We start from the raw sequence: 10,000 nt of genomic DNA, 5'->3' as shown, positions 1-10,000 counted from the left end.
ATACCTTTAGCTCCTATATATGTGTATATATATATACACATATAAATATATATATATATATATATATATATATATATATATATGTACTTTTAATAAAAAAAGAAAGAATGAATGAACGAAGAAAAAAGAAAAGAAACACCTTCCGAATATATGCGAAATCGCTCGACGACGCTCTTTTACGATTGCCTTGCGTATATTAATAACAATTAATATTAATGATAATTATAATAATTAATAACATATAACAACAAAAACGACAACAATAGTAAAAACAAGAATAATGAGAAAAAATAAAAAAAATATAAAGCAACAACAACAACAACAACAAAAGCCTGCTACGTAGTTAGTTAAATTTATTTAAGGTTGCTACTGCGAGAGAGAGATAGAGAGAGAGAGAGAGAGAGATCCACATAGAATTTCGATAAAAGCATTAGAAAATATATGACAAAAAAAAAACACATACATACATACAGATACACACACACCTGCGTTTGTAGATGAGCGACACAGCGAGATAATTTAAAGAAATGAAAAAAGAAAAAAGAAACAAAAAAAGAAGAAACCCATATATAGATATAAATAAATAATTTGTAGTGCGCGTGCGAAATGTGTACATTGATCATTGTTATTAGGCAATCGATCATTTGATTAATGCCGTCTAATAAACAAAAAAGACGGCATTAATATCTGTTAACTATTTTACTTAACGCACTAGCATTTACTTTGATAACAAAATCAATGATAACGTGAAGAAAAGAGAGAAAAAGGAAAGAAAGAGAGAAAAACAAACAGAAGAAGTAATATATAATAATAATAATAATAATAATAATAATAATAATCATAATCATAATAATCATAATAATAATAACAATAATAATAAGAGGAAAAAAAAGAAAGAAAGAAGAACAGATCAAGTCTTTTTATCCTTTCGTTCACATATCCAAGACTGCCATCTCGCGCGCCACGAACGACGTATTTTTTATTGCTAATAACAATGTTTAAATGTACGAAATGATGATTATTGGTGGATCTCGATTTAGGGTTATTGGTCTATTTAAAATAAAAAATAAAAAATAAATAAATACGTAAATAAATAAATAAAAAAAAAAAGCAAGAAAATAGAAAAAGAAAAAAAAAACGAGCAAAGAAGAAGAAAGAGAAAAAGGAAGAAGCTCAATAGCATAGTCGGTGTGTGCGCAACATAATCCGACGATAGTGATAATTGCAAAAGATTATTACATAAAAAAATATATATGTATTACAAAAAAGTATATATGTATATATATATATATATATATATATATATATATATCAAAAAGAAAAAAAAATTATCGTAGTAAATGAATACTAGTAAACGCGATAGGCGCGAACCGCAAGCGCTTTGCTCCAAATAGAATTTTGTTAATATAAATACATAAAAAAAGGAAATAGATGATATGTATATGCCGCGTCCATGATGATGATGATAATGATAATAATAATGATGATGATAATGATGATAATGATAATGACGAAGACGATGATGATGATGATGATAATGATGATGATGATGATCATGATGATAATGATAATAATAATAATAATGATGATGATGCTGATGATGATGATGATGATGAATCGCCATCCGATCCATTATAAAAATGCGAGACGATAAAAGAGAAGACAAATGTGTGAAAGGTGCAAGAAAAATAAAAAGAAAAAAGAAAAATAATATAACGAAATATTCACGACAACCAGCAGACTTAAATGGAAAATCTACTGTGTCACATTTCGAGAAATATATAAATATGTATTTGTTATTGTTTTAATTGAATCCTCGGATTGTTTATACGATACCTTACACCATCCCGATTATACACATCTGTTTTTCTACCTATCAAAAAACGATAACCATCGTTCTTAGATCGATTTCGACGATCGAGGTAAGTATAGTCCAATCTAATTGAAAATTTTTTTTTCGAGTTCCTACGAAGTGATTTCACGTGAAACAATCACGTACATCTGGTTGCCTGTCAGTAGGGGCTGTTAGTAAAAAAATGTAAAAGTTAGAAAATGCTCGAGTTAAAAAAAAATTATACTGCATTCAATAATAGGACAAGATAGAATATAGCAAAAAAAAAGTTTCAAACATTTTTTGTTAATAAACTAAAATACATAATTATGATTAATAAATTGCATTATATATATATATATATATATATATATATATATATATATATAATTGAATTTCTCGAACGATATTATCAGAATCTGTAATTCTATATTATCGACAATTAAACGTCGATAAAAAAAAATAAGCACCCAACGCAGTCGGTAATAACGCGTTATAATATTAAAATAGTATAATTGAAGACGCACGATGGCAGCACATGTTTTATTTTCTAATGTTCATGGTGATATTCGATGTTTATATTCTAGTTGTTTATAACTCTTATTATAATACATTAATATCTTACCGATAGATACCATTGAGGTCTTTCGATTGATATACAAATTGGAAAATATCTAATTAAATGGATATTAATTGATTATATCGAGAAAACGTTTCTCAACCGCAATACCACGATAGTATATATTTAATGGTATCTTCGATTTCTTTCGCGTTGAATATTTCAATATCAGGCGCAGACGCACACATACATCCTCAACTCTGACATGAAATAATTGGTATATCAATGATAAAAAATGTCACAACTATGGAAGAACCACGATACGCGATTAAAACTTTGTTATATACCAGGTGTTCTCATTCGATTTCATCCAAAAAAAATTGTAAATTCATCGAAAAACACTACAGCGTCTTACTACTTTCTGTTAGTTCCCTCTTAGTCATTGTACTTGACGGATGCGAGATGTGCAAGACTACGATTGTTATATTACTTTTATCCATTGGTCTATATTATTTTATGTAAGTGATATATTGGATTCTAATAGATAATATATTTAAAATATAATTAACATCTCAGTTCACATACAATTTTTTATTGTAAATAAAATTAATATTAAAATTAGTATTCGCTCTCTGCTTAAAATAATAATCAACTAATTTAATGATTATGATCATTGTAAATATTCTAATGGTTATCGGAAGCACGTTTTTCAAAAAGTTACATTAACGCGTTATATTAACTCCATTTTTTGTTTTTTATCTAGATATTACAAATAAAAAAGAAATATATTTTTGATGTTCCGTTCTTTTACATTAAAGATTCCAAAGATCAAAACTCGTGAAGCCAGATTTGCCAGAAACATTTTGGGGACAGGAAAAGAATAAAGGGGCATCGAAGGAAATTCGACCATTCAAGATCGACGTATCGAAATCGGTAAGTAAATATAAAAAAAGAAAAAGAAAAAGAAAAAGAAAGAAAAAAAATTATACGTTAATTTAACGATCGAACATCTTTTTTTTTAAAAGTTACAAATTTAAAAAAGAAGAAAGAACGACTCAAATAATGATCATTCGCGTAAGATGTAATGCAAATTACGTATATAATAATTGTATTTTATCGTTACAAGAAAATATAATATTATTTACAGAAGCAAATAATTTTATCTTATTAAAAATTATATACATATACACGATCTATATATAATCTATCGATATGATTCCCTATCGTATTTCTATAATAAAAACTCGTGTGAGAGTAAAATTCATTATGTCAGTCGTATGATGGAAAACAATTTATAAATAATTATGAAGAACTTGAATTATATCGGTAGAGAAAAATTTAATCTTTACATGAGATATCATATACATCTTTACAAGATATACATATACCTTATCTCATGTAATTTTTAAATATATATATCTTATATATATCTTATATCTCGGAATAATTATTTTTTCTCTTGCATTTTTTCCTTTGTTAAGATCATCGATGATTTAAATACACGTTTAGAAAATCCAAGATTGAACGTAGAACCATTAGAAGGGGTTGGTTGGACATATGGTATTTCAGCTCCTTATTTAAAAAAAATCATTGAATATTGGCGTAATGAATATAACTGGACCGAGAGACAATCACTTCTCAACAAATATCCACAATTCGTAACAAACATCCAAGGTACCGTAAGAAGAACTTGTCGAATTACTATTCTTCATAAAACACGATTCATATTCGATTCTTAAATCCAATCGTAAGGCTTGGTATGTACGAAATAAAACTAAAATTTTACGACGATAAATTTTAACTTTTTCTTTTGTTTTACGTCGTTAAAATAGATCGGTTAGGGTCTTTGCCTTATCGTTCTAGCAATTACAAAATTACTTGCGATCTCGGAGCGTGTTTTATTATCGTTCCTTCCCGTTAGTTCACTTCAGTTTATCTTATGACTATCAGACCTAGATCACTTCAAGGATCTTTCATACTCTTCTTCAATATTAACTCCTCTGATCGTACAATTTATCTTTACAGGTCTTGACATCCATTTTTATCACGTTAAACCATCGAATCTTCCAAAAGATAGAAAAGTCAAAGTTCTACCATTACTTTTGGTCCATGGTTGGCCCGGCTCGGTCGTCGAATTTCAAAAGATCATTCCATTGTTAACAAAACCCAGGCCAGACAGAGATTTTGTTTTTGAACTTGTTGTCCCATCTTTACCCGGTTATGGTTTCAGCGATGGTGCTGTTCGTCCTGGATTGGCGCCTGCTCATGTATAACACATTCATTTATCTAACAATTATTATATCAATTATTCGTCATGTTAATCATATTTAATAATTCTTGTTTTTAGATGGGTACTATTTTTAAAAATCTCATGACAAGATTAGGCTTTGAAAAATATTACGTTCAAGGAGGTGACTGGGGCGCTGTTATAACATCTTCAATGGCTGCTCTTTATCCAGAAAAGTAATCAAATCTCTTTTATTTTATTTCTTTTTTATTCTTTTTTTTTTTTAATTTTGAAAAGACTGTTGTCTTTGTCTATCTCAATGTCTGTTTATATCGATATAGAATCATTGGACTGCACTCGAACATGTGTTTTCATATAAATCCATTAAACTTTTGGAATATTCTTGGAGCATTCTTTCCTTCTCTTGTTGTTGACAAACAATACGAACATAAAATTTATCCATTAACAAATTATTTTTATCGACTGATAGAGGAAACTGGATATTTGCATTTACAAGCTACCAAGCCAGACACAATCGGTATATATAAATTTGGAAGATTAATTATAAATGAAAAAAATAAGAAAACGAATTATTGTTTCTCTAACTAATTTTTCTTTTTTTTATTTTTTTTTTTTAATTTCATTACACAGGTTTGGCATTGACAAATTCACCAGTATCATTGGCAGGATATATACTCGAGAAATTTAGTATGGGGTCAAATCCCGACTACAGAACTAGAAACGACGGTGATCTACTTGAAAAATTTACTTTGAATGAACTTTTGGATAATCTCATGATATACTGGGTGACCGATTCTTTCACAACTAGTGCGCGTCTTTATGCTGAACAATTTACACGGAAATATTGGGATTTAAAAATCCATGAGTAAGTTTCCTACGTAATATCATAATTAATATGTGATAGGATAATCTTAAAAAAAAAAAAAAAAAAAACTGTATATATAAATTTATATTTGTAGTTATATATATAGTTATTAATTTTATATAGAATACCGATCAACGTACCATCAGCATGTGCCGTATTTCCTCAAGAATTTTTCTACTTTTCGGAGAAAGTTCTTCGTACGAGATATTTGAATTTGATTCAATTCAATTATATGCCTAAAGGTGGTCATTTCGCAGCAATGGAAGAATCGATCATATTTGCAGATGACATATTCGAATTCGTTGGCAAAATTGTGGAATTATCCAATAAACGAAAATAAAATAAGAGACTGTGGTTCCCGAAAAGAATAAGAAGAAATCTAAAAGTACATAAAAAATATTCGGTTTTTTTTTTTTTTTTTTTTTTACGAATACTTAAAACTGTATATAAAAAATTTATATCTATTATATGTATATGAACAAAAATATTTTTTAGATCATCTTTCACTTGGTATATTTATTTATTTATTTACTTATTTATTTATTTATTTATTTATTTATTTATTTATTTATTTATTATCATATATGCTTTAAAGTACGATAACGAGAGAGAAAATATCATAATGATTCGGATAGAATGTTTGCTAGAAAGTGACTATTTGATGACGCCGCATATTTTTTAAATATTCGCTTCTTAAACATTGTATCGTAGATATTTCTTGAATAATAAGTACGTAGTATAAGAAATCTACATATTTCGTTTTTGCAAAATCACGTTCTAAGAGATATACGTTTGTCCGACAATCTAATCATAAATCAGAATTAAAACATAGACCTTAGTCACTTTTATTTGAACGATAACGTAGAAGTAACGAGTGTTTGTAAAACAGATTGTATCGTAATCGTGAGTTAAATTTAACTAATACAATAAGATTTTACTTAATAATAAACATTATTCGTTAACAAATTGAAATAGATAGTTATACTAATAAATTAAAATACATATATATATATATATATAGAATATAATTATATATAGAACATATATGTATATGTATATATATATATTATATATGTATATATATATATATATATATATATATATATATATATATAATAGAATTTCTCAAATAATATTAAAATCTGTAATTCTATATTATCGACAATAAAATGTCGATAAGAAAGTAAAACCAGAACGCAGTCGGTAACAACGCGTTACACTATTAAAATAGTATAACTGAAGATACAAGATGACAGCACCATACGTTATTTCCTAAGACGTAGTAATATTCAACGTTCCTACAGTTTGCTTTCGTAGCGTTTATTGGTCTTATTACAATATATGAACGTCTTATTTAAAAAAACCAATTAGTTTGTTTGATTGTGATACATAAATTTAAAAAAATATATCATTAAATAAATGTTAATTCATTATATCGGGACGATGTTCCTCCATTACAAAATTACGATTATGTACATACGTTACCAAATGGTTTCGATTTCTAACTTGAATATTTTAACGTACAGATAGACAAATACATATACAAACTGATTAATCAGAATATCAATGATAAAAAATGTCACTGCTATAGAGTGACACGATATCATATTAGCTATTGTTAGAAGCTACGTGTATGACTTTAATAACACTATTTCACTTATAGGCTGTTGGTGTATTCGCCAGTGATTCTCATTTGATTTCGTCAAGAAAAATAACTGGTTTATCGTATAGCACTCAATCTGCTTCAGTTTCTTCTTGAACGTTGTATGGAACGGACGTAAGATGTGGAAGACTACGACGGTTATACTTGTTCTATCTATTGGTCTATATCATCTTATGTAAGTAATATAGTAAATAATATTATATATGTATATATATGTGCATGTGTGTATATATATATATATATATGTACACTAAAAAAAAAAGAAAAATAGAGAATCACATATCATGTTAATATACAATTTCCAATATATTCGTTTTATATTAACATGAATCTGAATTCATATCCAACTGTAAAAATAATCGAGGATATTAACATACAATTAACATACAATGTATTCTCTACATATATTAATTAAATATCGTTACATACATAAAATATACCATTATATTTAATAATCTTATGCCGAAAATAATCACGATAATAGATTAATTATTGAGTTCATTTCTATTCTTAGATATTGTAATTTAGAAGAAAGATAATAATGGTAATCATATATTTTTTTCTTCTGTTTCGTTTTTATCCTATTTCAACAAAGATTTCAATATGAACTCGTGAAGCCAAATTTGCCAGAAACTTTTTGGGGACCGGAAAAGAATAAAGCAGCTTCGAAGGACGTTCGACCGTTCAAGATCGACGTACCAAAATCGGTAAATAAATATCAAAAAAAGAATATATACACATAAATATATATAGATATATAAATACATACATACAAATACACACACATATGTATGTATGTATGTATATATATATATTAACGAATAATTATTATTCTATATAATATATATTTTATATGTATATATTATATTATATTTTATTTTATTTTATATATATATACATATACATATACAAATTATATTATATATAATCAAAGAAGTCCTGGATATCGTGAGTCGGTTATTATCGAAGTAATAATTAATTACCTCATTAAAAATGGCGCTTAGATATATTGATAACATCATGACTTGGTAAGTTTTCTAACATAACCAACTCGGAATAAAATAAAATGAAATGAAATAATATGTTGTATCTATACGTATTTATATTAGTAAATTCTTTTCATATTATGTAAACGATTTCACACGATTTTTTGAAAACTTAAGTAATCGACAATATTTATTTAAAATAATTCCTTCTATCATTCTATCTATCTCTCTCTTTCTCTCATATTTTTGGATAATTATTTTATCTCTTATTTTTTTTCCTCTGTCATCAAGGTCATCGATGATTTAAATAAACGTCTGGAGAATCCAAGATTGGATGTAGAACCATTAGAAGGCGCAGCTTGGACTTATGGTTTTCCAGCTCCTTATTTAAAAAAAATTATTGCATATTGGCATAATAAATATAACTGGACCGAGAGACAATCACTCCTCAATAAATATCCACAATTCGTAACAAACATCCAAGGTACCGTAAGAAGAACTTGTCGAATTATTATTCTTTATAAAACACGATTCATATTCGATTCTTATATCCAATCGTAAGGCTTGGTATGTACGAAATAAAACTAAAATTTTACGACGATAAATTTTAACTTTTTCTTTTGTTTTACGTCGTTAAAATAGATCGGTTAGGGTCTTTACCTTGTCGTTCTAGTAATTACAAGATTACTTGCGATCTCGGAGCTTGTTTTATTATCGTTCCTTCCCGTTAGTTCACTTTAGTTTATCTTATGACTGTCAGACCTAGATCACTTCAAGGATCTTTCATACTCTTCTTCAATATTAACTCCTCTGATCGTGCAATTTATCTTTACAGGTCTCGACATCCATTTTTATCACGTTAAACCATCGAATCTTCCAAAAGATAGAAAGGTCAAAGTTCTACCATTACTTTTGGTCCATGGTTGGCCCGGCTCGGTCGTCGAATTTCAAAAGATCATTCCATTGTTAACAAAACCCAGGCCAGACAGAGATTTTGTTTTTGAACTTGTTGTCCCATCTTTACCCGGTTATGGTTTCAGCGATGGTGCTGTTCGTCCTGGATTGGCGCCTGCTCATGTATAACACATTCATTTATCTAACAATTATTATATCAATTATTCGTCATGTTAATCATATTTAATAATTCTTGTTTTTAGATGGGTACTATTTTTAAAAATCTCATGACAAGATTAGGCTTTGAAAAATATTACGTTCAAGGAGGTGACTGGGGTGCTGTTATAACATCTTCAATGGCTGCTCTTTATCCAGAAAAGTAAACAAATCTCTTTTATTTTATTTTTTTTTATTCTTTTTTTTTTTTAATTTTGAAAAGACTGTTGTCTTTGTCTATCCCAATGTCTTTTTATTTCGATATAGTGTCATTGGATTACACTCGAACATGTGCATTTATAATAAGCCATTAAACTTTTGGAATATTCTTGGAATGTTCCTTCCTTCTCTGGTTGTTGAAAAACAATATGAACATAGAATGTATCCATTCAAAGATCATTTTTATCGACTAATGGAGGAAACTGGATATATGCATTTACAAGCTACCAAACCAGACACAATCGGTATATACAAATTTTGAAGATTATTTAAAAATGAAAAAAATAAGGAAACGAATTATTGTTTCTCTAATTTTTTTTTTTTTCTCATATAGGTCTTGCATTGACGAATTCACCAGTGTCGTTAGCAGGATACATACTTGAGAAATTTAATACATGGACGAATCCCGAATATAAAAATAAAAAGGAAGGTGGTCTACTTGAAAAATTTACTTTGGATGAACTTTTGGATAATGTCATGATATACTGGGTGACCGATTCCATGACAACTAGTGCGCGT

The 10,000-nt window shown here is 27.9% G+C and overlaps 3 protein-coding genes across 13 annotated transcripts in view; all 3 read left to right on the top strand.

Moving 5' to 3' along the window:
* The window catches only part of LOC127065485 (thyrotroph embryonic factor-like), a 95,623-nt gene extending 93,810 nt beyond the window's left edge, over window positions 1–1,813 (top strand). For all 10 annotated transcript variants that reach the window (XM_050997895.1, XM_050997897.1, XM_050997901.1 and 7 more), the window contains one exon: window positions 1–1,813. This exon is cut by the window's left edge and continues 6,583 nt beyond it. The gene's annotated coding sequence lies outside the window, so the exon portion shown is untranslated.
* A 921-nt stretch (window positions 1,814–2,734) lies between these two features.
* On the top strand, window positions 2,735–5,850 carry LOC127065481 (juvenile hormone epoxide hydrolase 1-like). Its single transcript, XM_050997886.1, has 8 exons — window positions 2,735–2,908; window positions 3,209–3,323; window positions 3,872–4,064; window positions 4,416–4,657; window positions 4,738–4,853; window positions 4,959–5,155; window positions 5,269–5,503; window positions 5,627–5,850. The coding sequence occupies exons 1-8, from the start codon at window positions 2,853–2,855 to the stop codon at window positions 5,841–5,843; spliced, it is 1,371 nt and encodes a 456-aa protein (XP_050853843.1). The 5' UTR covers window positions 2,735–2,852; the 3' UTR covers window positions 5,844–5,850.
* A 976-nt stretch (window positions 5,851–6,826) lies between these two features.
* The window catches only part of LOC127065482 (juvenile hormone epoxide hydrolase 1-like), a 3,840-nt gene continuing 666 nt past the window's right edge, over window positions 6,827–10,000 (top strand). Inside the window, exons 1-8 of one of the 2 annotated variants that reach the window (XM_050997887.1) lie at window positions 6,827–6,975; window positions 7,167–7,341; window positions 7,762–7,873; window positions 8,444–8,636; window positions 8,988–9,229; window positions 9,310–9,425; window positions 9,530–9,726; window positions 9,816–10,000. The exon at window positions 9,816–10,000 is cut by the window's right edge and continues 50 nt beyond it. In XM_050997887.1, the coding sequence (XP_050853844.1) occupies window positions 7,286–7,341; window positions 7,762–7,873; window positions 8,444–8,636; window positions 8,988–9,229; window positions 9,310–9,425; window positions 9,530–9,726; window positions 9,816–10,000 (1,101 nt within the window). In that variant the 5' untranslated portion in view covers window positions 6,827–6,975; window positions 7,167–7,285. Of the gene's footprint in view, window positions 7,342–7,761; window positions 7,874–8,443; window positions 8,637–8,987; window positions 9,230–9,309; window positions 9,426–9,529; window positions 9,727–9,815 lie in introns of both variants that reach the window. The other variant, XM_050997888.1, reaches the window with a different exon arrangement.

The sequence above is a fragment of the Vespula vulgaris genome, chromosome 8 (assembly GCF_905475345.1).
Source record: "Vespula vulgaris chromosome 8, iyVesVulg1.1, whole genome shotgun sequence".
NCBI classification, from domain to species: Eukaryota; Metazoa; Arthropoda; class Insecta; order Hymenoptera; family Vespidae; genus Vespula; species Vespula vulgaris.
Note: the sequence above shows the minus strand (reverse complement) of the source record. Positions and strands in the feature narration are given on the sequence as shown.